We start from the raw sequence: 25,953 nt of genomic DNA, 5'->3' as shown, positions 1-25,953 counted from the left end.
CCTAAATCCACAAAGAAACGCTAATATGTATTTCTCCATCTCAGCTACTGCTGAATAGTCCATGAAGCTGCAGCGTGTTGACTATTAATCCGGATTATATGATTCTTTTTATTCTGAAGTGTGACAGGAGCACATGCATCATCACTTTTATCTGGATGATGTATTTGCACATTTCCATAAAATGGAAGTTATATATTTGAAATAAAAAAAGAATACACAAGTATCAAATACAACTTTATTAAACATTTTTTCTTTTCATTGACATTATTATCAATATCGTAATAAAATTCCTCTAAAACAGGAGAACACCGCTTTGTTGTACCAATTTGAGACTTACAACTCTAAAATTCTGCATGTTCAACCACAGAACATGATGCCAGGAAAAATATATTTTCATATAATCATTTTTTTCATATAGTGTATAGCTTCTTTATTTTACCTATAATAAAAAGGCACTTGGAAAAATTAAAATACTGACAATATCTCACAAATGTGCAAAAAACATAACTTGGAACAGGCCTTGCGTGGCCCTAGTCTCATCATCAACCCTTTGTGCAACACTGTGGCACTTCGGTCAACGGCTTTACAACGACACCGACATAGCTTGTAAAACTAATTCTGTGCCCTGGATTTCAGTTCCACCTTTCATAGCATTAAGTGAGGGTTACTTTAAAATCTCCAGGAGCAAGTACCACTTTTATACCGTCAAAAAACAAGACATCAAATTCAGACATTTTAACGACCGAGGATGATTTTTACAATTATTCTTGGTTCTCGAAACAACTGCCGAATAATGCTGTACACTGAGAGAGGATGTGGCGACATCCCCGTATGAGGGGAACAAAAGTGCAGTTCATTACAGACTGAGCTCAAAGGGTTAATGGATCATACAGCTTATTTGATATTGGAAAGATGTGGACCCCGTGAGGGTCCGTGTCATATTATTCAGCTTTCTGCCGCCTCTTTCTGTCCCTGGCTTTCGATCTGCAGAGGAGAGACAGACAGACGGAGGAGGAGGAGGAGGAGAGACGCCGCATCTGTGGGTTTCACTGTTGCCACGGAAACCATGTCTAGCCTACATAACACCTGTTTCTAATGACATCACATGCCAGGGTTGTCCACTCACAACGAGATATTCACTTCAATGGCCAGCATGAACGCAGAGGCAGGCTGCTGTGAGTGTGTGTGTGTGTGTGTGAGAGAGAGAGAGAGAGGGGGGGTGTCTAAAATAACGATGACTAAGAATCACTGACGCAGAAACAAAGGTATGTTCATCTCTGCTGTGAATCCTCACAGGCCCTCAGTTATCAGCCTCACACAGGAAGGGCTATATTTGTTTTTGTTTACTGTGAACGCAGCTTGTTAGTCTGCCTGTTTCCCCTCATCGCTGGTCAAATGCTTTGTGGTGGGGGAGCAGAGCCTTTTGGGTTTGACACAAAAAAGAAGAAGAAACCCCCCTCAGAGGGCAGACAGAGTTCAGTGGCCCAGTTCCCTGCAGGCTGGTGGCCTGTGAGTCGCTGCCACATCGGGGGCCGTTAGCTGGGCAGGTGACCAGATGGAGGGCGGCTGCACGGAGCAGCGATCCTCTGCCTCTTCTGCTCTGCTGGCACACAGCCTCTTCCCTCTTCCCTTCCCTTGTCCATTCATACAGCCAATCCTGTCCCTGTTTGCTCTCATGCTTTCCCAGCGCCGCCCGCCATTTCACAGTCGGATGTTATTTCTCTACGGACTGCCTTTATCTGCTGATGGAAATTAAAAGTCAGAACAAAGGAAGCAGCGTTTGCAGATCTAATTTAGCCCCGAGGAGAATTGTGTTAGGACATTTAGGACAGATAGTATTTTATGCCCAAACCATCTCTAAATGATCTCATAATATGATTGTCATGGAGCAATGTGATATGATTTGGTCCACTAGATATATATTTTCTTATTTCCCCCAGAGTGGTGATCTCTAACCTTTGTGGCTTGTCGGGACTTCAATGAAGCAACATCATCCCTTTACCACGGCCGGAGTTTGCACATTTAGTTGTGAGCAGTTCAACTAAAGAGTGGTTTCTCTTTCCCACATTGTGTTAGCTATATTCGGTATTTCACAGTGAGGCAGCACTCGGGCACGGTTGTGTTTAAAAGCTAACATCAGGATTGTAGCATGGTCACTGAGACAATGTATCATGCTGCTGTTTGGCAGGTACTATTTAATGGGCTCACCATCTCATTTTAGCATATTGGCGTGTTCAAATGTTGTGATTAGCACGAAGTGCTGCTGAGGCTGTCGATGTCATTAGTGTTGTGGAATTTTAGTCCTCAACTTTTTGGGCAAACTGAATTGTTGACCCTGTGATGTCACTATGAAAAGTCGGGGAGTCATGAGGATATTTCAGTCCGGACCAACAGGGTGGACCGGCCCGCCACTGAGACACATTACTAGCATAGCCTAAAAATAGGAAAAAATAAAAGCTTTTCCTCTCTCTTCTACGAAATGTAATCGTCATATGACCCCTCAGATTGATCTCAAACCCAACCTCTCCCTCTCGTCTCCTCCTCGGCCTCTTCAAAGACTCATCCTCGGCAGCAGAAAGCTGAGTGCAGAGCAGCCGTCACAGAACACAACAAGCAACTTCAACATCAGAAATAAATGTCTCGTCTGAACAGTAAAGAATAAGGACAACAATACAAAAAACAGAAACAACTGATTATTTCTAAGACTGGACGGTGAAAAAGGTAAGACCACCAACATCAGCAGAGATGGAGGAGTGAGAAAAGAGGAGGGTGGAGTGTGACAGTCTCTTGGGGAACGACCCCTCCTGCTCCCCGCTTCTCTCCGCTGTGGAGACGGCAGTCGACATTGAACATGAGCTCTGAGCTCTGAGCAGGCCTGGAATGAGCCCACGGGAAAATAGCCCCTCGCAGAAAAAAGAGCAATCTATTTTTTTGTTTTTTAAAGAACCATCACTTGGCAGTAACATTTTGTAAAACATTTTGTAAGGAGTATAGCATGTGGTAAGTGCGTGTGTAAGACTGCTTGATCGTAAACGTGAGAAAAGAGTTCCCAGACGTCAAAAGAGTCTTTAGTTTTTGCCCCTTTTGGACAGAGTAAAATGAGGCAGTTTGCAATCGTGTGGCTGGTCAGTCCAGCTGCATGTGGCATTGAGTGCATCACAACCCCCCGTGGCCCCATACCACGTTCCTCTTCCCGCTCTCCAGGTACTTTTGGCACAGCATGGGGATTGTTAAACTTGGGACAAAACCAACCGATAAGGTTAAGTTTGACGACCACCTGTCTTTCACAGCTGGTTTTTCGGTCGGGACACTATTTTTTGTTAAAGCAAGAAACTAGTGTGTATCGCCACAGTGGCCCTCTCATACACAAACTGGCCGTGTTGATTCAATTACGGGGCAGCAGCTGGACAATCCAGAAGTGAAAACAGTGCGAGTTCTGTAAATGGAGAGCGGGGCGTTGTGTATCGAGTCCAACCAGAGGGGGGAGCCAGACACGCTGGTGGGTTACATTACACATATCACTCATGTCAAAGATGAAGTGATGATTGGTCGTTGTCAGGTGATGCAACACCGTCTGTCTGCGTTAGGTCATCAGTTCGCTCTGTGCCCTGAAAGCCCCTAGTCTGCACACACTCTGGTGGACTAGGCTGGTCCATCTCGGTCTCCAAACTGGGGACAGATTGTCAAAAGTGCTCTCTCCCAGTTCACGTTACACTGAGGGAGCTGAGAGGTTAGCAGCAGTTTGGAGGTTTCAGTACGATAACCAGTTGACACTATTACGTGCTGTATTTGATTGGTCTCAGAGCTGAAACTGCAAATCCAAGACAGTTTGAGTTCACTTGCTTTGGTCTGGCAAGCCTATCCGAATCATATTAATCCCAGCAGATTGTGAAAAATAGTTTATAACTTCAACTTCAACTATGGAGAATTGTCCTATTACGTGCAAGTTTGCCTAACGGTGAGTGCGTCATTCAGTTACATGGTATATCTATCTCACTGCTAAGCTGGAGGCACACTGTCTATGCAGTAGTTACATAAATACGTATCAATGAATCAGGACTTTTGTAGGAACACAGAGCACTAAGACTGTCACATCAAGAAAACAGGAATGAATAAAGAATAAAATACAAAATAGGAGAGCAAAGAGGAGCCCGATGTTGGGCCTTGTGGTAAAAATACAGAGCCATATATGGTACTGAATTTCAGTTCTTCTTCTTGGGCCCCAAGTCTAGTTTCCCATCAATACAAGAGGCTTGCGTTGTGTACTTATTTCTTGTGAGTGTTATCGATTTGAGAGTTTGATGAGTTCCTCCAGTTTTTCTCTGTTTACAACCTCTCTCTGAAATGCATTGCCTGGAATTGATTGTGCGAGCCAGTCCCTCTCACCTTTGACCTTCTGTACCCCCACTATGGCGTTCACCCTCCCATCCCGACCCCATGGGCTCTTCTGGAATGTGTGTGTGTGTGTGTATGCATGGATGTGTGTATCAGTTGACCACAGCTGGCTTGAGCACCACGGTGCCTGGGGGGATGACCACCCAGGACAGGGAATCATGGGATCCCGTGGAGAGGTTCAAGACCCCCCCAGTCATCTCGTTTTCTGCCCCCTCCCCCCGGCCCCTCTTGGCCTGTTGGCTGTGGGACCTGCGCGCGGACGAAATTCCCAGCATGGGCATCATCGACAGGCCCAGGGCCGAGGAGTGGAAGCCCGGGTTGAGCAGAGTGGATTTGGCCAGGCCCAGCGTGGAGCCGTTGAAGGACAGGATGGGCGGTGAGCCGGTGCAACCGAGCATGCTGAGATCCAGGGGCCGAGGACTGAGGCGGGACAGGGGAAGACCGCCACCCAGACCCTGCAGGGCGTGGCCTCCAAGGAAAGCAGCCGCGGCCCCCGGGATGATAATGTGGGCTGCGCTCATATAGGACAGCTCTGAATCCTTACCCCCTTCGCGAGCAAGCAATCCGCTTTGAGTCCCCCTCAGCAGCGAGCCCACCCCACCTGCTGAGCCCTGCTCCTGAGTCACAAAGTGGCCGTGGGCCTTGATGTGCTTGCGGAGAGAGCTCGGGTCAGTGTAGCGCTTCAGGCAGCCCACCATCTTGCAGTAGTACGGCTTGTCCACGTAGTGCGTGCGGGTGTGCTTGAAGCGGTCGCTGGAGTTGGAGTAGCGCTTGTTGCAGCCCTCATAAGGACAAATGTAGGGCTTCTCCCCTGCAGTGAGGAGACAGGAGCCGTATGTTGAGAATGCAGTGACCAAATCTCACAATATTACTTGGAAAAAATCAGGAAAAAAACGTTTTGACTTTAGTGTCGGCTGTGCTGACCTGTGTGTGACCGGTTGTGTATCTTGAGGTTCTCCAGGCGTGAGAAGCTCTTGTTGCAGGTGGGACAGCGATGGGGTTTCTCGTTCGTGTGAGTGCGGATGTGGATGAGCATCTTGTACCTGCATTAATGCAACAAAAGAAATCCTCAATAATTCTCCACTGATACGTACACTTCATACATTATCCAAGTGTATTTTTCTCACCGCGCATTGAAACCTCTCCCTTTGCGAGCGCAGCCCTCCCAGTGGCAGCAGTACCCAGAATCCTTCTCAGGCTTGACATGGAAGTCGTTGACATGGTCCACCAGGTCTTGCAGGGAGTCAAAGAGCAGATGGCACTAGAGGAGAGAGACATTCAGCATTTCAGATGAATCGTCATTGATGATAAGGCTATTTTGAGCTGATTGGAAACACCAGGGTCACACAATGGGTTGTAGTCTCTTGCTCTTACCTTCTTCCAGTGGCAGGCCAGTTGTTCATCCGCTGAGAGGTCAGGAGAGGCCCTCTTGTCGTTCGTCTGGCCAATGAACATTGAGGATGGCAGGTGAAGTCCCGCCCGAGCTCCGATTGGCACGAAGAACCGAAAGGCTTGTGACATGAGAGAATTCTGATAAACAAGCAGAAACAGAGAAAAACAGGATTATTAACCCACTGCACATAAAAGAAAGAAAGACCCGCCGTGCACATGTTCAGCTTTAGTTCATGTTTACTGCGATGTGCAAAAAAACAGCTTGATGTGATCAACTTTATGCCTCGCCAGCCATGACCGATGGCGGCAGTATGGCGCTCTGATAGCAACATCTGCACGGCACAAATGACAAGAGACCAACAGCTGGACGACACAAACAGGTACTGATGGCCTCGCTGAGGAAATAACTTGATAGCGACAAAAGTATTTCTTTTTATCAATGGAGTACAGAACAGCTGATCTTCATCTCTGCCTCGTAGTCGCCCGCTGCGTGCTATTAAACCTCCCGACATCCCCGAGCTTGGCATGAGGGCTGCAAGATTCTTTGAACCTCAGCTGGGGCTCAAAGAGCTAATACACCGGCTTACAGACACACGCACAGAGCGACTTCGCTCAGGCAGAACACTGAGAGCAGTATTGGTGAAAAGTGGAATTTTGAATAAGTCGAGAGTAGTGAAGCACAAAGAGAATATGGGTGCAAATTGATAACATTTCCTCTGGCTGTCTCATCTTCACCTGACATAGCTGAGTATGTGATATATTTAATAAAATCACACATATATCATGCACTAGCATGCAAGAGTATGTGAGCTGAAGGGGAGAGGCCGTGTAACCATGTGTGCAGCTGCTATGTGTGCAGAGAGAGAGAGAGAGAGAGAGAGAGAGAGAGTGGGGACAGAAAGCATCCTATCTGCGTCTACTGGGGAGTAAAGAGTGGAGTGTCTGTCGCCGTGGGGTCGGGGGCTATCTGGGACTCAGTGGGGCGGCTGAATGGTCCCAGCCAGAGCGTCTCAATTCAATTTGGAGGGAATGGAATGAGGCTGCGTGAGGTCTGCATGGCCGTGCCGTGTCTTAAATTTGATTATACACACACACACACACACACACACACATGCATACACACAGGCACACACTTGCATGCCAGTGGGACCACTGAGTGCAAGTTAAGCAGACAGAGGTATTTGTTAGAAACACAAGAGGTGTTTGATAAGAGTTACCCCCCCCCCCCTCCTCCCCCTCTCTCACTCTCACACACACACACACAAGCCTCAGACCCCTTGCATAGCCGGATTCCCTTATGGAGAGTGTGAAACAACCCGATGTTGTTCCTGACTTGCTGACCCCAGCAGGCTGAGTCACTCTCCGTTGGAGACAGTGTTTACTCTTTCAACCACTTGGAGGTCAACGAAGAGATGGAGACGATGGAGGAGTGGAGGGATGGATAAAAGCTACGTACAGGTGTGTACATCTGTGAGTTGAAGAGGCCGCCTCTTAGCCGATTACTTGACTTATCGACTGTTCTGATTACTTTAGGCAATAGGTCGTTCTCTATCAATTCATTTATTATTCGACCAAATAGTATAGAGTGGGGAAGTCGAGTACGAGTTTCTTTCGTCGAGGACGGGCCTGGTGTCGTCACACTCACTCCTGAGGCGATGTAGTTGCCGTTGGTCATTTCTGGAGAGCTGGCTGTGTGGCGGGAGGAGGGAGACATGCTCAGGTCCACCGCAGGGGGCGTGGGGGTGTCTGCCCAATCATGTGGTACCACCTGCACACCTGAGAAAACACACAGACATGCTTGTGAAGAAGACCTCTCACCCAGGGGATCTCACATGGGGGTTCTAGCGGCATGGTTCTGGTGTTCTGACGGAGAGCTCAAGTCAAGGCTGCAGACTCATGCTTTGTTGTTACCCGAGTGCGGAGATCCTGGAGAGGCGGGGTCTATGACTGCGGTGCCGTCATCCGCCATGCGGAGCTGGCGAGCTCGCTTGGGGTGCAGCGGAGAGATGGGGGGGGAGCGCGCCCCTCTGTCCCATCCGTTCGCCCGTCGAGGGAGCTTCAGGTCCAGGGGCTCGTCCAGGGACAGCATGACCACAAACAGCTGACCTCCCACCTGCACAGACAGTCACACAGGGGCCGAGTTAGGCCGAGCGGGACCAATGAAGGACCGCTTGGCGTTCACATGACCACACAGACAATGAAGTGCTACATTCTGATGACGGATTATCATACCGGCAATATGCCACACTCGTAGAAAGATTCTCAATTTCCCAAAAGAAAATCTCTCAAACAATAGTAAACTGACAACTGAGTAAGCCAAAGAAAAGACAAACACACACACACAGAGAGATCTGAGCGACCCCCTCCTCTTCTTCCACGCTGACCTTTACTCACACACTCTTCCTGAGGAATTTCTACAATCCAATCCAGATGGTCACGCTCACCGCCAGCTCTGCTTCACCCCACCCGTCAGCCAGTCACCGGCTCTTGCACCCTGTCACATCACCCCCACCGCAGCCCCCACATGGTGGACCTTCAGACCCCATGGACCTTTGAGGCCCAACAGCGACCCCCCCGGGGGCCTCCAAGTCCAGCTGCACCTACTCCGTCCACCTCCTGCCTCCTCTAAAACACTCTGACCTCTGGACCCAGCCTGAGGGTCGTGAGCAGGAAGCTTCATCGAACTGTCATCTTGAGTTTTAGTTGTCGTCTCCTCTGGCATCAGATTGCGCCAGCGTCCCCGTGTTGTACCACCGGAGGAGTAGAAACATTCCTCGCAACTTAAATGTAAACAACCGCTGAGTCTCCTCCTCTTCTCTCAGTGTGTCCTGCTCCACACATATAGGCGGTGCTAATACAGTACTGCTGGTTTAAAGCCAAGCTCTCTATTCAACACAATGTGTTAGGGTTCACTGCTCCTTCTCCCCGGCCTCACACACACTCACACACACACACACACACACACACACAAACACACACTGCACATACTCTCCTCAAAGCATATTTCCGTTGACACACACACAGTTGCAGGGTGTCCTTTATTTCTGCTGGAGTTCATGTCGGGCAGCTCCCAGTGTGCATGCTGAGTGTACACACACACACACACATACATACACACACAAGCAATTAATCAAACTGTAATTTCAACAAATTCTCCCCCTTCTTCCTCCCTCCCTCTCTCTCACACACATGCCGACACACACTCACAGAAGCCCCGGTTGGTCGTGAATGGTGGGCTTTGAGAGCGACTGGCCAGGGGCCACATGAGAAGCCCTTGTGTCTGGGAGGCACGGAGCAGAGAGGTCACCAGGGCCACCAGCCAAACGAGGGATGGCCACCAGCTCACACACACACACACACACACACACACACACACACACACACACACACACACACACACATGTACACACAACCAGTGTAGGGGGTGTAAAGACTCAATCAGCTATAGATAAGAGGATGATGATACACACACGTACCGATGCAAACAGAGGAACATTCTGTATGAACATGCTCTCAGCACATCATTATGGCATAATTAGGGAGATCTTTCTGTTGTGATGCATGCATACAGAATGTGTATATACATGTATGTTTCCACATGCACATACATCATATTAGACAAAATTCCTTTTGGATTTGATCCGATTATAAACCCCACTCGGCTAGCACGACCCACTGGTTCATCTTGATCTTGGCTTCAAGTTTCTTAAATTGCTCAAATGGAATGGAGGATTGATTAGAGCAGCCATAACTCAAAACTGGAATCTACCCTTAAGATCATTTTGACATTTAACAATAAGGCTTTGTCTCTTCAGGGCGTACGTGTCCCCTTTTCACTGCCCAGTAATGTCTCCATCATCCGTGACTTTGCTAGATTAATCCTTTATACTCTGACACATGTTTGATTTATTATTATTAGCTCCATTAGTTAAACCCAGGAAAATTGTGTAATAATAAAAGTGTATTACTGGCTGTTAATTATAATTTTGACCAAAAGGAGTTTGTTATGTGGGCAAGCACTGCTATTAGCTGTGAAAATAAAGGTCTTCAGAGCGGATATGATCCTCACTGAGAACACACTGTGGTTAATAACACATCTCTGTTTCTCTCTCTCTGGATGTGGAGCATATGACTGACTTACTGTAACTCCTACCACACTGCCTGTGAAGACTTTTGTCTGGCCAAAGTTGCATAAAATCGTCTGTCATCCACTTCAATCGAGTATAAGCACTTACCCTGGGACTGAGAATCAGCTTAACCTTTCTATAAATCCAACTCCTATCAGCTGCAGGGACAAACTGAAAACCGGCGGCGCTATAATCAAGGCTGTAAAGCACGATGAGAACAGATATGGGACTTTTTGATCTATATAAATGTGGAATATAAATCCTTTTGGCACCTCAGATGTGATCAACATGTGATCCTACAACTGTGTGACCAGCAGAGAGGCACTGCAGGGGTCTCCACACACACAGGCTCTTGTCAGGCGGCTGCTCCACATGCAAACCATTACAAAACCATAATAAAATGGATAGCCAATTTATAAAAAATGTGTTCTTTCCGCGTCATAATGAAGAGCATTGTTGGTATCCTGCAGCCTGTTGCACGTTGTAGAAGGAGAAAGGTCAGTGTACATTTGCAGTGAGCTGTAATGAAGTAGACCTTTTAGCCAGTGTGTAAATAGTTTTTCTACTGATCTGTTCATTTCAACATATTAGAGCTGAAAAGATAAATTGATTAATCCAATATTCCACTCACGGAAAATTAATCAGCAACCATTTTGATAGTCAATCAAAGAATCAATCATGTAACTCACTTTTCAAGCAGAAATGTCATGTTTGCATAAGCACTTTTTAAAATATCATCATGGACTCTCATGAATTATTCCAAATATATCTATTTATTTTTATCTTTCATATTGAATGAATGAATGAATGAATGAATGAATGATCTTTATTTGTCATTGTGCAAAGGAACAACGAAATTTAGATGCAATCCCAAGGTGCTAATAGGACAATATAAAAACAACAAGACAATATAAACAAGACAATATAAAAACCAGAATGAATCATATGAACTATACATAGTGTAAACCTAAGTTTTTTTATTTTTATTGCACGATTCCTCATATTGAACGGGGATGCGGCATTTGACTCTCTAGAAACTTAGCAGCGTTTAGTGCGCTTATGGCCCTCGGAAAGAAGCTGAACTTGAGTCTGTTGGTCCGGGTATACATAGTCTTGAAGCGCCTGCCTGAGCGCAGCCGTACAAAGTGTTCGTTGCCCGGGTGAGATGGATCCTTGAGGATCTTGACTGCCTTCTTAAGGCAGCGAGAGCTGTACAGTTCTTGCAGGGAGGGGAGGGGGCACCCGATGATCTTCTGGGCCGAGTTGACGACCCTCTGAAGCGCGTTCCTCTCTGCGGCTGTGCAGCTGAGGAACCACACGGTTGTTGTGGTTTGGTTTGGTGTATTTAAAGTGTATTGTAATATATTCGCGATATTGTGTATTCTGTAGATATCGCCGACGGTCTCTCGTGTTGTATTCACTCTATTTACATTAGCGTTGCTGCTGTAACACAATCATTTCCTAATTTGGGATTCATAAATTTCAATTAAATAAAAAAATATTTTGTACAGCCCAAAATGTAAGGGTTTAACAATCTGTACAGCATACAGTAAATATATTTGTCTATCTTGAAAAGAATCCCCTGATTAATTGACAATGAAAAGAAAATGCTAATTGCAGCCCAACCGCATATTTAGTCATCATATAATGTTGGACTAAAGCCCAATCATGTCTCTTCATAGAGGCTGTTGAGTCGGACTTCTTTACAAATAAACTCTCTTGGACTTCCGAGAACCTCAGCAGGTCATAAGATATCTATAAAACCCGCTCTACCCAGTCAATACCACTCTAATGTGTTCCCTGATGGGCCGGGCGAGTGCAACTTCTGTTGAATCAGTCCCCACTGCTGGATTTCACCGCACACAATATTATTTCTTCATGGAAAAATAGTAAATACTGACTGGGAAGTGACTCACAGCGCGTCGATTTTGGACCAAAGCTACATGGTCGCGACTCCGTCCTCCAAACAGCAGCGGCCACGGAAAGGGGGTTTGAGGGAAATGTGAGACAAAGAGAACCGACGACCGAGAAAAAGAATGATATACAGTGAAGGAAGGAGTATGGTGTTGCCGTGATATGCGAGTGTGTGTGTGTAAATCTCGGTGGCGGATGGCTGTGAAGTTTGTGGAAGGGGTGTTGGCTGGCCCCCATGCAGACTTCCTTGCTCGGCCGTGGGGTCGACAGTCTCTCTGAAAGGCGGCATTGTCCCTTCTCTGGGCCCTCGCTCTCTCTAGCAGAGTAAACACAGGCTACAGCAGAGAGAGAGAGAGAGAGAGGAGGGATGACCGAAGGGGCCACGGCAAGGATATAGGGTGATGATGAAGGGAGGAGGAAGTAGAAGAGGAAGAGAAGTCCTGAAAGAGAGGTTTGTGTGTGTGTCCTCTTGAGCAACCCGGGTCACCTATTCCCCTGCAAAACCCTTTTCCCACTCGAGTCCCACAGCCACCCCACTGCATTAGGAAACCGCCCTTTGAGGAGGCGTGTGTGTCCGGGAGGGTGTGGGGGGCGACATGGGTCGAGGCTGGAGGGTGTGGGAGTTGTCCGATGGTTGAGGTAGCAAAAGTAGGGGGTATCTGGTCAAAGGAGGTCTATGTGTTTCAACACCTCCATGCTCCGAGGCTGGGCTCACATGGATCAGAGCCGACCTTTCACCCCGCTCCGACCGACTGATCTCTAGCCCGATCCGATCTGAGGAAGATCGCGAATCGGCTCAGTCTTCTGCTCCGAAACCAGAGCCAGCAGAGCATGGGAGAATATCAAAGCGGCGCGGCACAAGACGGTTGATTATGTTACAGGGCCGAAAATCGTATTGTGTCATATTTTATTTTCTGAGAGAGCAATAGAATGTGTGTGTGTGTGTGTGTGCGTACACGTTTTGTATGACTCCCTCTGAGGTTGGTCGTAACTTAATCTCCCTCCTGCTGTGACCCTGGGAGGTGGTCTGCAGGAGGTAAGCCATCCCTCCCTGGGGCTCTTTGCTCTCATTTACACACACAAACACACACAGAACGCAGGGAGAGAGGGAGAAAAACAACTTTTTAAGTGTGATGTGTGTGAAGTTAATAAACATAAAACACTGAACAATCATAAAAATAAAAATAATTCTTGCAGGAAGAAGCAATTCCGCAAATGTTGTTGTTGTGATGCAACTCAATATCCTTCTGAGGCCGTCTGTGGCTGTCTTGACAATAGTGAGTTCCGACACTTCAGTTTTAGAAACCAAGTTATGAAACTGAGAAACAGGAGTCTCGATGCTTTGGCACAGTTAATGGTTGTATTCTTGTACAGAGTCGTGACTCTAGAAATATCCATCATGTCCGGCTGAACACTGCAGTGACCACATGAACTGAAATTAAACAACTCTGTTTAGTCAATATGTTTCTGTTGCTTTGGTAATTGTGTGGTTTCGCAGCGATGTGCACAGACCTGCAGCTGCAGCGTGTGTCTTGTCTGGACCTGCTGGTTCCTACATCCACCAGGTGGGGAGCGAGGGGTCAAAGGTGACTGATTGAGGCGTGGGCGTGGGTTGAACTCTGACATTTGGGTTTTACATCTTCAACCGGGAGGAATAAACAACTCGACATGTTTCAAGCACACGCTATTCTCTGACTGATTGGATTTTCGCGGTCGAAGCATTTGCACGATTCAAAGTTGCCATTTGCAATTTTACTTTTAGATTCACGTGGACTTCTGACGAGAAAATAGGGTAAAGGGAGTTAATAAAGTCCTATTATTGATTTGTATATCGGAAACACAAATGGTCACTCCTTGTCCTCCTCTCCCCCGTGTGTGGAGGTAAGTGACCCCACCTCCTCTGACACGTACACAATTGAGCTGCAGCCCCCGCAAACCCCCTCCCCCCCTCACCACTGATGTATCACTCAACACACAAACGCACACAGCTGAGATATTGTCTACCCTTGTCCTCCTCAGCCAGCTGACTGCTCAGACAGGAAACCTCAGTTTCCACTCCTCCTCCTCTGGGCCTCTTATTCCTTCTTTCTCTCTCTCTTTCTTCATTCCTCTATTCTTTGCTTTTATTTCTCTCTCCTGGCCACCGCTCGGCGTCCTCTTTCATTGTGTTACCCTCATCTGGTTATTATCTCATCTGCTAACCCTCTAGCTGGCGTTAATGATATCCTGAAGGCCAGATTATTTACTCTATCTTCAAGATAACGTAATGATGAATATAGTTCACCCACTCGTACCGTCAATCTAGACCTCTCCTCATCCTCCTCGCCCCTCTTGATAAAAAACGCTCCCTGGATCGTACACAGGGTTACGCAATAGCAACATGCATGGAGCCACTGGGGATGGGCTACCGAGGGAAAAGAGACGTTGTTGAAGCGCCGGAGTCACACCGAGACAAAGTGACAAGTGTGCTCACATGCTTCAACCGCGGGAGAAATGAGAACAAGATCGCCACGTATCTCGTCAGGTTTTAAACAGAGAATAGGAAAACATCAGCCACTCATGAAGGAGAGCGCGAGCATGCACAATCAAGAGATAAAAGATGCAAGGGAGGAGAGGAAGAGAAAGATCGGAGACAGCGCATGAGACGGGGGAGACACAAGAGGGAAGGAAGGAAAGGAAAAAGGGAGGGATAGACGGATTGAAGGAGGGAGAGAGTGCAACAGGAAGCTTCTCAGCGAGCTACCGATGGCCTCCAGCCAGAGTGTTCAGACACTGAGGAATTCCAGGCAGAGGGCAGGCGGGGAGGGAAGGTGCCAGGAGGGAGGGAGGGAGGAGGGAAGGTGCCAGGAGGGAGGGAGGGAGGAGGGAAGGTGCCAGGAGGGAGGGAGGGAGGAGGGCGGGTCACACTTGTGGTTGTCAAAGGGGACTTTCTCCATGAGAAGGGAAGAGCACGCGATCGCTCAACAGCGAGGGATATCTCAACAAGAACATTTCTGTTAGGATGCAGTCTGACACCGGCTTTCCTCACTTGACAAACTTTGGGTATAAATTAATGAACATTTAGCTACACCGTTTGGGAAACGGGAATTGGTGTGTACAATTCTAGATACTAAGTGTGATAAATAGAACGTATCTTTGACTTTACCTACAGAATGTAGACATTTGTGAAGAAAGCAGCGTAAGGAATACACTCCTGACACTGTGGATTTTAATCAGAGACTTTATATTAATAGCAGGGCAGGCTGAATTAAACATGAGAGGGAGACTATTAGGGGTACATAATTATAATTTGAGACAAAACACTCCACCAGACTCTGCATATTAATAGCATCCAGACAGACCTGACAACAACACAGCAATTACACTTCGTGTGTCGTACAGTGAGATTAGTCCATGCATGATCTATGAACAGCCATCTGAATGATATTTCACATTGTGTCAGTAAGCTTTATGACCCGCTCAACTCGGGATTATCGCACGTCACATGTGACCTGATTTGACTCTTGGTGGGGTGGGGGTGGATGGGAGGAAGGGTGATGGATGAATTTCAAGGGAAGAATGCATTACCAGAAACATATAAGGGCGCTTTTCCTTTTACAAATAATCATTGTACTTTTACCATGCAAAGCTCTTGAGATTTGTGTTTTTCACCATGCAATTCACTTGAAGAGGCCAGAGTATGCAAACATCATGACAATTTTTGACAGAATAAATGTAAAAAAGAAGAGGCAGGTATAGGGGGAGAGAGTTGCTGCACATTGGCACGAAGCTAGGAAACTTCCCCCAAGCCATTGCCAATTTATTAGACTCCCTAGTAGCTGCTATATGACATGAACAGTATGTGATGGAGGGGCCACGTGTTGCAACATGTGTTTTCAGTCACTGGTTAGTTTTCATGCCACCTACTCCCATTAAAAATCTGACACGTAGGATTGTAATCAACTAAAACGCTCTAGCATCGGGTCATCAGCGGTGAACAGACACAACTCTATTCATTGAATGTATTTTAACTCTAAATCTGTCCTTCTGTACACATGACATCTATTGCATCTGTCCATCCTGGAGAAGGATCCTCCTCTGTTGCTCTCCTGAAGGTTTCTTCCCTTTTTTTCCCCCTGAAGGGTTATTTGGGAGTTTTTCCTGATCCGATGTGAGGTTTTGGGGCAGGGATGTCTATGTGTACAGATTGTAAAGCACTCCGAGACAAATTTGTAATTTGTGAAATTGGGCTATACAAATAAACTGAATTGAATTGAAACTGAATTGAACTCTCCGGGACTGACAACCTACCCAACACTAATGCGTAAAGCCCTTCGCATGGCGGGACTGCCGGCTTTGAAGAGGGGTGAGTAATCTTACAATAACGTGGGGCATTTCACAACACTGTAGTTTGGTAGCGCGGCAGCGGGCGGCAGGGAACCAATGAACACAGCAGGAGGCCGTCGGTGAGAGGAGAGAGGGGAGGAAGAGGAGAGAGGGGAGGAAGAGGAGAGAGGTATGTGCTTGTCTTTACACTCAGGAGATTTGAACACATCCCCACCCTGGCCTTCTTTGTCCTCCTACTGACTCTGCTGGGCCTCTCTACCTCCAGCAGGCCACTGAATACATCCCCCCCCCCCACCCTCCCTGCTCCTCTCTCCTCTTTGCTCTGACATACTTCCATATGAACGAAAACGTGCGTGATCTCCCCCGGCCCCGCTCCCTCTCGACTTCTTCCTCACTTCCTGAGGCTATGTCCCCATCGTCTATCGTCGCTTTCTCCTCTTCTTCTCCTGCGTAGACCCCTCTCACGTGTCTCTCTCTCTCTCTCTCTCTCTCTCTCTACTGCCCCTCCCCTCCCACCCCCACATTTTCAGTCCATTCCTGTGGCCTCTCCCCGCAAGCAGTGATGCAATCCTCCGACTCCTGCGCGCAATCACAGGGTCTGGAGTTGGCTCGCCAGCTAAAGCAGGGGCGTCACCACACCAGGCTCAGTAGGAAAGCAACAGGAGGGGAAAGAAGAGAGGCGGGGGGGGGGGGGGGGTAAAGGAATGAAGCCAATGAGAAAGGGAGGAAAAACTGCCTTAGACTGTCAGAGTGGTGGGTCATAGAGGAAAAAGTGCCGTGATAAAAACGAACAGCTCGGTTTTACAGTTTGTGCAAATTCACAACGTGACTTGAAGTAAACAACTTTGGGTTTTATGTGCATGTGGTGAGGTTTTGACCTTTGTTTTCTTTAGGGTACTGGAGAAACTTTTGAATGGATTGATTCTGAAGACCACGTCCCAGCTCGTTTCCGTCTCATCAGCCCACTAACCAGCTGTGTGCGTGTTGTTGGAAAGGGTCTGTGTTTCGGAAGTCTTTGCGACTCCCACACGAAACGCTGTCATTCCAGCTGACTCACACCACCATTACCATTATTCCAAGAGCTATGCTGGCAATATGAAATTCGAGTAATATGTTCTACAGGTGTAGATTTTTTTTCAGATCTGGCATTTTAACGTCATAATTAAAGGAGGTTATACTTTTCCAAACAAAAGTGTCATTTTCTCCATATTTCATTGCTGGAGCAGTGCAGGTGGCATGTGTTAAGGCAGGTATGCTAAGCCCTGTAGACACGCATGCATGCAAAGAGTGATCTTATCAAGCAAAGTGCACTTAGACATGGATGGAAAGGGAGGTTATAGGATTTATAGGGCCAAGCATAAAGCTGGAACCTTGTGATGCTGATGTGCAGATGTGCACGCGTGTATGCACGCACACTTTCACCCCTGGTTTGCCGACTTTGTGGAGGCAGACCTCCCCTGAACGCAGCCGACATGAGCACAAGGTCAGGTTAGGAATGCAAAGCACTGGCACCTGCCTCAATCTTTAAGGGTTCTCTCACACACACACACACATACAAACACAAGGCCACTCCCTGAATCCCAGGTAAACCTGAAGAGAAATGGCTTCAGCACAACACCAAGCACACAGTGACAGGTGTGCACCCCAAAACTAAATGATGTATGAAAGTGTATCACTGAAGAACCACCACGACTTCAAGCTCTTTTCAAAACATAACTGAAGCAGATGCGGTTGAACTCACCAGGAGATGTCTTGGATTTTCCCTCACTGGTGAAAACTCAGCACCAGTTCTAAGCCACTGGGTAGGAGGGAATGGGAAGAGGTCCAGAAATATTTTTCTTTCTCTCTCCCTCTCTTCTACAGTTAATAGTGAACTGAGGGCAGATAAATGGGGGTGACATGGAAAGTGTGGTAAGATAAGCAGCAAACCTGAGGTACATGTCAGCACCAGGTGCTGTGCCAAGGTGATCCATCTTCACCAATGAGGGCAATGCATTGAGTACACACACACACACATAAACACACTGACTGTACACACCTCGTACGTACAGCCGTACAGACTGTGCATCGTGTATTAGTGTACAGCGTGTAGTGGAGTTCAGACCAGTTCAGAGCACTGTGGTACCGCTCCAGCTTTGGGAGGGGTGCGTCTGTCTCACAGTCATTTCCTGGACTGGAATATTATGGCACCACACGCATGAGAAACAAACCCCTTGCGCCCCAGCCACTTTCATTTGCTTGCAACTCCATAAGCCAACAGCACATAGTGAACTCCCTGGGAAGCAAGTCTTCCATTCAAAAGCCACAGTAATACGATCCCAACAACAGCTTTATGCAACACGGCCTCCGAGAGGCTGGGGGCTACGCTCGGGGTGGGGTGGTGGTTTGCGCTTTTTAGCGTTGTGTGCAGTTGCTGAGGCCAATCGGACACGTCTCTGGTGTCGTAACTTTTCTATTTCTCTGCCCAACAATTTCTGGACGGCCACTCCCTGTCCCCGGAGAGGGCTTGGTCACACCTGTGCACCAGCTTTGCTGGTCAGGAGAGAGCAGGGGGGGGGGGGGGGGGGCACACAGAGCCAGATGTGCTTTGGACAGGGAGTGTCTTTGTTACTCTGAGTTTGTATCAACTTCCAGAACATAAAAAAAAAAGCATATTGAGAAGGGAAGAAAACAGGAAGAGGGAGAAATACAAACCAGCAGACAGCCATGAACAGACAAAGTGACGTGATGTGTATTTGTGTGAGTGTGTCGGGGGGCGGGGGGGGGGTCACACTGCAGGGGGATCCAGGAGCTCCTGCTTCTTTAAATGTGGGTGTGCCCCCCATACTGTCTGGGCCATAGCTCCATTTCAGCCCTTCTGCCTCCCGCGCCATGATCTCACATATATACGTCCACACAAAGCCGGTGTTGTCTTTTCCTTGTGAGGCTGTGCCAACTCAACTGTGTTCTCCCTCCTCACATGGAGCGCCTGCTTTCTCTGAGAAACCCTCTGCCCCGGCGTGTCCCCTCCCACCACGGCTGGCATTAAGACAAGGTCAATATGACAGTCTTTTCTCCCTTTATCTCCTTCCCTCTCCTTTTCTTTCAGCATTTCTGTGTTCCAGCTCCACTAAGTGACAGGCTCCACCCTACAGCTTTTATCTTTTTGCGGCTCCATCCAAGAGAGAGCAACAGAAAAAGAGAGCAGAGAGACAGATGCAAAGGGACAGATGGAGGGCGAGTGAGATGGCGACAGACAGAGTTGAGCATAATGCTGTCAAATGGAGTAGCACGAAACTCTTGGTATACATTTGTTGGCATGTGTGTTATCTGTTGGAATCAAGCTTCAGACATACACTACCGTTCAAAAGTTTGGGATCACTTAGAAATGACTTTATTTTTCAAAGAAAAGCACTTTTTTTCAATAAAGATAACATTAAATTAATCAGAAATACACTCTCTACATTGTTAATGTGGTAAATGACTATTCTAGGTGGAAACGTCTGGTTTCTAATGAAATATCTCCATAGGTGTATAGAGGCCCATTTCCATCAACTATCACTCCAGTGTTCTGATGGTACATTGTGTTTGCTAATCGCCTTAGAAGACTAATATCTGATTAGAAAACCCTTGTGCAATTATGTTAGCACAGCTGAAAACAGTTATGCTGGTGATATAAGCTATACAACTGGCCTTCCTTTGAGCTTGAAGTTTGTAGAACAAAATTAATACTTCAAATATGAATCATTATTTCTAACCTTGTCAATGTCTTGACTATATTTTATATTCATTTGATAAATAAAAGTGTGATTTTTCATGAAAGACACAAAATTGTCTGGGTGATCCCAAACTTTTGAACGGTAGTGTATCTGGAGCTGATCCCTCGTTTGATTTGTCGTCACCAACTGATCAGCAAGGGCTAATAAATGTGCTGTGGACCAATGCAACCTTATACCGGCAGCGTTGGACCGAATGATCCTAAAAGAGGATCTCAATTAGCGTTGAAGGTCAGGGTCATGCTCTCACACACTCTTCTGTCCTGAATCAATACCGACATTTAGAATCATTTAAAAGCGCAGCCACACTCACCGTGACTGACAGTCACATTTATTGAGACCCCAGCAAACAAGGAGCAAAGGCGTTTAGAGGCAATCGGATGCAGTAAAAGAGGACTTGCATAACTGGTAGTTGGTCAAGCTGTATATTATTACAACTTTAAATTATTACAAGCTGTAAATTATTACAACTTTAAGCAACCAAATTAAAACAGTGAGGCATTTTCAAAGTAGTATCTGAGGCCAGAATATGTCTTTCTTTTGACTAAATGTAACCTCAAAAACATTTCCAAATTACAGACGGCTCCCTTCATAAGAAAAAAAACATCCACGGCACATGTGAGTTAAATTAGAGCTGGCAACATCTCTACAACACCACAGAGATGGTAAACACTTCACGGCAAAACTTTTTCTTTTCTCTCTCTCCCCTTCCCTGGATGTCGATGGAGAATGTCTTATATAATGTAAGCGTCGCGTATGGAGCTGGGGGCTCATGGAAAGTGGGAGATGAAAATGCAAGGGAGGGACAAAGGGAAAGAGGGAGCAGAAGCAGAGTTAAAAGTGAGGAGGAGATGGAGTCCCAGGGAGTTGGGGATGGAGGAGAAGGAGGGGGGTGAACGGGGCAAAGTCTGGAAGCAAGCTGACAGGACTGGATATGCCCAGACAGGGAGCCGGGCCCAGGCCCAGACTTGAGTCTTATTTGAGTCTCAGAAATGCCTCCGCCGTCTCTACCGCATCCCCTTCTTTAAAAAAACACCATCAATCCCTCTCCCCCGTCTCTCCCTTCCTAGCATGTTATTCCTCACTCGTACTTACAGCCTAAGCCCCTCTTGTCCGGCTCCTCCCTTTCTTTCCTCTTCAAACAAGCAAACACACACATACATACCTCTGAACTGCTGTAGTGCTATGGAGGGCTAAACTGTAGAACCCAATGTTGGCTAAACTAGTCAATAATAATACAAACCAGCTGTGTCTCTCCTTAAACTGCATGGCTGTTTGCATAGCACTGCACAACGTACAGCTTCTTGAAGTGAGCTCCCAGATATGTGCAAAAGATCCAGCGAGCTCCAAGTTGACTTTCATCTATAAGTTAAATATTGAAGTATGTTGGTGGAAACCCCCAATGGACTTTCCTCTAACTCCTCCACCCTTCCTCTGACAGCTCCTTTACATTGCTGTTATTCTTTCAAATATTGGCGTTGCTGCTGTATTCTCTTTAATTTGTCCTCATCATGTGGGCCCTGCCCCAGACGTGGTCTGCATCTTGTCTGAAGGGCTCTGCGAGCTGCAATTCTCTCACGATAGAAACCCTGAGCGGGGAGCGCAGAAGGAGCATTAAAGAGAATGAGAAGCGGTTGGGTGGGGTAGTTGGAGTGAGGCACTGAGTTGTCTGTGTTTATTTTGGAAATGCAGGCCTACAGACTTGCAACAGAGGAACTGACCCCTAAACGTCACTCTGACAGATCCTCACAGAAAGAGCAAGCGTCCTCTGCTCGTTTGGGCTGTCCCACACAGGTGATTTTAAAAAGGGCAGAGCCTAAATTCCCAGAGGGAGCATTTGAACCCACCCTGGGGACCCAGGAATGGTCTGCTCCAGGAGGAAACAGTGAGGCCGTGAGTGATTAGTGGTTACAGTTTAACTGGAGAAAAATGCACGGTTCGTGAGCCCGGCCAGCCAGGGAGCAAAGCGGTATGCGCTGGTCTCCTTCAGTTTGCAACTCGGCGTGAGTCAAGCTCTGTATCCGCTCGGTCTATTCTTATTGTACGGGCCCAGGAGTCTGGCCGTCACCGCACACAGATACATCACACTGCAGCACTCCAAAGTGTGTCACCTCCACTGCTGCACACATGGCAATGATTAGTGATAAGATATTTTTGGGGGAAGAAAATGCCCAGAGTTGAAGTGTAATAATATGAGAGCTGCAAGTCATTTGTTGTCCTTTTCTTAGCTCTGGTTCAGCCAATGAATCATCTCCGTTTCAACTTAGATTTAAATTAAATTACATCGATGACTTCAGTCGTGTGGCTCGTATTAAATTAATTTGTTTATGAGTTGCAAAAGAAGCAATAATTTCCCAAACACTTCACATGATTAACAAAGTGTGGGGGACTGATATCCAAGCCTGACCATGGATACCATGTCCTCTCTCTCGCTCGATTGACTGGAGGGACATCTCCTCTCCTGCATCCACTCTGACATGCTCTGCCCAATCAAAGGTCAAGAGCTGGGATGTGGGAATCCATTCGATATGACATAACATAATGTTAGTCATATTTAATCTGATAGGTACCCGAGTTGAGGAACCACAAACTGTCTGATTGGGAAATCAGAGTGTGACGGAGGTCTTGCCTACCAGTGTAGAGGACATCTCTTTCATGGGGATCCCTGTGAGGATAGTGTGAAGTGTGTATCGGGTGCCTTGTTTTCACTCCATGCCTCTTTCATTGACCACTATAATCCTCTCTCCCCTGCTGGTGAGTTGCCTTTCAGCTTGACCATAATCCCCTGCAGCTATGAAACCCCACTGTGATATCAATTCAAACACTCCCACTGGCTCTCCCACTGCAGTTTGTTCCACTTACATTCCACCCAATTACTGGTCGGAGTCCTCATCCTCCTCAGAGTTTTTCCCCCTCCAGTGGAAACATATTTTATTGGCCCCACAACAGGCTGACAACACTGTGTGAAAAACAAAACCTACTGTTGTGTAGGTCAAATGAGAGTTTTCTTTGTGGTGCCACACTCGCAATGTAAGAATCAACTGAATGTGTTTCTTTTTACATCAGATGCGGTGCACTTTTATTAGCCTGGTTTCAGCCATTAAGTACAAGTGCACTGTGGGCTCCCACCGTTCCCCTACCACACGCCTCGTGGTTGTTCTCTGACGCCGGAATATACCATTAGGGTCCTCCTTTTCCACCATAAAGCAGCTGCCTTACCCTCACACAACTTGGGACCCCAGGGGTATGATGTCAGAGAGTTGTGGCGTGGTGCAAAAAAACTGGGGAGTTGACCACCACACCCATGATTTGATTTCAAACACTGGCATGGTGGAAAGCCTTTATGCTATATCTTCTTGCGTACTAATTGCAGCAGATTAAGCAAGTCGGTGTCGAACTCTGACTATATCTCTGTGCAAGCTGTTGCACCCAGCAGCTGCCCGAGTATCTACATCTGGCCAAGCATGGAGTCAGGATGAGAAAATGTACAGCAAAAAAAGACTGCCTACACAAACACACACACACACACATCCTGAGTGTGGAATGCCACCACAGGGACGCACAGCTGGACCCCAGCGGACATCTGGCGATATGACGGCGCTGAGAGCCTTTTCTCCTGCTCCGATTTAAGTGCTGTGCCAGAGAAGTATTGCGGTATGTGCCGACGGTGATAGAAGCCTTTCTTTCAGATGGGTTCTGTGGTGGACCTGATGCTGAACTGTCCATCAGCTGATTTGATCAACAATGCGGTGAGCAGGCTGAGGATGTGCGCAGCACCTGTGCTCACAGTTCAGAAAGGGGTTATGGATTAAATAGCACGGGCCTGGAAGAGGGGGGAGGTCAATGTCCTCCCTCTACACAAAGTCTGTGTGGCCTCTTTTGCTGCTCCTCTGCACATACCCTGAGAGCGGTCCAGTGGGCCCAGAGCCAGACCTCCTCCAGTCTCATATGATATCTGTGTGACGGTTTCTCTCATGTACCCACACGCTACATTGTTCACACAGTCCATCACAGTCACCTTGGAAATGAACAGCAATCTTCCTCTGATCCAAAATACAACTGCAGCCCCCTGAGTGTGCCTCGATCTGCATTGTGGCATAATGCTTTTTAATGATCAGGCCTTATTCCACTCCAGCACAGGGCTTGTTAGGTTTGCCTTGGCAGAGCTATGCTCTTTCCCCTGGCATCTTGTGGAACAATGGGCCCATGGGAGCCAGCCAATGGGGAGAAGGTCCATCCCAAACCCCGTCCCAGTGTGCACACAATTAGGCTGAGGGACAGTGGAATTGCTTAATTGGAGGAAAATAGCTCTTTATCTGGGCATGTGTGCCTGTGCTCATCCTTGCCCGCTGCACTATGTGCTTGGCTTGATCTAACGTAGAATTGGTCAAAGCCCAAATTATAAAACGACAAGACAAAGATTTCACCAGTTCCAGTCGTGGATTGTGAGCAACACCAAAGAGGTTATTAATCATAAATAACTTACGGTGTGTTGCAGAAATTTGCTGTTAGCAAACCAGAAGAAAAAAGAAGGGTAAACTCAAAATACTAAGCACACATCCTCACATAAAACGTTGCATTAAATAATAGCATATGTAGTCTTTTTTCAATGTGGGAAATTTACATAATTTGTTTGATTCGTGTGCACCTCATGTGGCGGTATTTACCAACATAGGCTACCATCACGTTTTAAATGAACGTGAGCAGTATGTAGACGTTCAACTCTTCATCAGATGCTGTGACAGAACCTCAGAGAGCCCTCACTACAAGCCTGCATCTTGCACAACAGCTGGCTGAGCTGTGATGAACGCCACTATGCAGGGCAGGATTTGTGATTCTGCTCTAAAAATGTCTAAGGGTTGAAGAGAGGGGTGCTAGTTTAACAGAGGACTCGGACATGCGTGGAAAGGTTGGTCAAATAGACACGAGGCACGGCGCGTAAATGGCACACACGCCGGTAAAAGGCACGTCCGCCACGGCTGGCCTTGAATAATATGACAGTGTTGGGAGTCCGGGCTGCAGTATATGGGCGCACCGCTGGAGAGTCTCCGAAAATAGGTCATTACCCTGTTTGAACTCGTGCATTTTTTCATATCAGAGCGGAACACTCAGACCAACGTGGACACACATGACAACACACACAGGACTGGCATTGGAAATAAAGGCGCTCCCGACTTACCTTTCAGGGAAAACGCCGTGGATATGGCCGCGATGTCTCCGACTTGGCCCCCCTCTCGCCGGCGCAAACTTCGCACACAAAGTCCTCTGGCTCGAGCGGCGTCGGTGTCAAATGACTCCTCGTCAGTGTGTCGCTTTTTCTTTGATAAAAGGCGAAATACAGAGCTGGTAAAAAAGATATAACTAGGTGTCTGTAGAGGCGGTCCGTTCCCAGACCATTGTCAGGATTCTTTCTTAGCATGGAAAGAAAAGAAGAAAAAAATCAAACATAAGCTCACAGGCAGCGAATTTGACTGCTGGTCGTTTGAATAAAGACTAATATATGGAATGACAGCCGTGTCTGTTGCCGTGGGATGATACAGTCTGCATGTTATCGTGCCACTGGAAACCCGTCAAAAAGTGTAAACACCCAAATCCGTAACCTTAACTGTTCCCGCTGAGGAAAAAAAATAAAAAATGAAGACCACTGCTTGTGTTGTGCATAAAAAAACGCAGGTGATATCTCCCTAAATTCAAAGCGCATCGCTCAATGGCAACGCTGGTCAAGTGGGGATTTCCTCTGGGTGGTCGTGGTTCTCCTGACGGGGTGGGAGGGCAGTTCGAACCAGAGGGATGGCATGGAGTGGTGGGGTAGATAGGGCGGGTTGGCGACGGGGTGTGGGGTGGAGGGGGAGGATCGTCTCCTTCTTCTTCGGTGCTTTTTTCCAGATGCTGTTTGCGCTCCTTTCTCGCAGCTATCCTCGTGTCTCGTCTGCTCTTTTTATTATGAGTATTATGAGTATTCGTATTCGTATTATTATCTGTGAGCACTCGAGGAGAGGCTGTGTTCGTGGTAGTCTCCCCCAAGACCGTCTGAAGCGCATAGA

General features: G+C 47.2%; 1 protein-coding gene across 1 annotated transcript; it reads right to left on the bottom strand.

Moving 5' to 3' along the window:
• Positions 1-221: 221 nt before the first annotated feature.
• On the bottom strand, positions 222-25,953 carry glis2b (GLIS family zinc finger 2b). The gene is made up of 7 exons (XM_056408155.1): positions 25,089-25,953; positions 7,699-7,900; positions 7,433-7,563; positions 5,770-5,925; positions 5,523-5,656; positions 5,320-5,438; positions 222-5,206 (listed from the first exon to the last, which is right to left on the bottom strand). Exons 2-7 carry the CDS (start codon positions 7,874-7,876, stop codon positions 4,488-4,490), a joined length of 1,437 nt encoding a protein of 478 aa, XP_056264130.1. The 5' UTR covers positions 7,877-7,900; positions 25,089-25,953; the 3' UTR covers positions 222-4,487.

Source organism: Pseudoliparis swirei, chromosome 23, assembly GCF_029220125.1.
Source record: "Pseudoliparis swirei isolate HS2019 ecotype Mariana Trench chromosome 23, NWPU_hadal_v1, whole genome shotgun sequence".
Classification (NCBI taxonomy): Eukaryota; Metazoa; Chordata; class Actinopteri; order Perciformes; family Liparidae; genus Pseudoliparis; species Pseudoliparis swirei.
Note: the sequence above shows the minus strand (reverse complement) of the source record. Positions and strands in the feature narration are given on the sequence as shown.

Coding starts and splice junctions, on each gene's coding strand:
- glis2b (XM_056408155.1), bottom strand. CDS start 7,876: ATGCTGTCCCTGGACGAGCCCCTGGACCTGAAGCTCCCTCGACGGGCG. Junction 5,926..7,432: donor GCAACTACATCGCCTCAGGA/GTGAGTGTGACG, acceptor CTTGTTTATCAG/AATTCTCTCATGTCACAAGC. Junction 5,207..5,319: donor ACACAACCGGTCACACACAG/GTCAGCACAGCC, acceptor TCCTCACTGCAG/GGGAGAAGCCCTACATTTGT.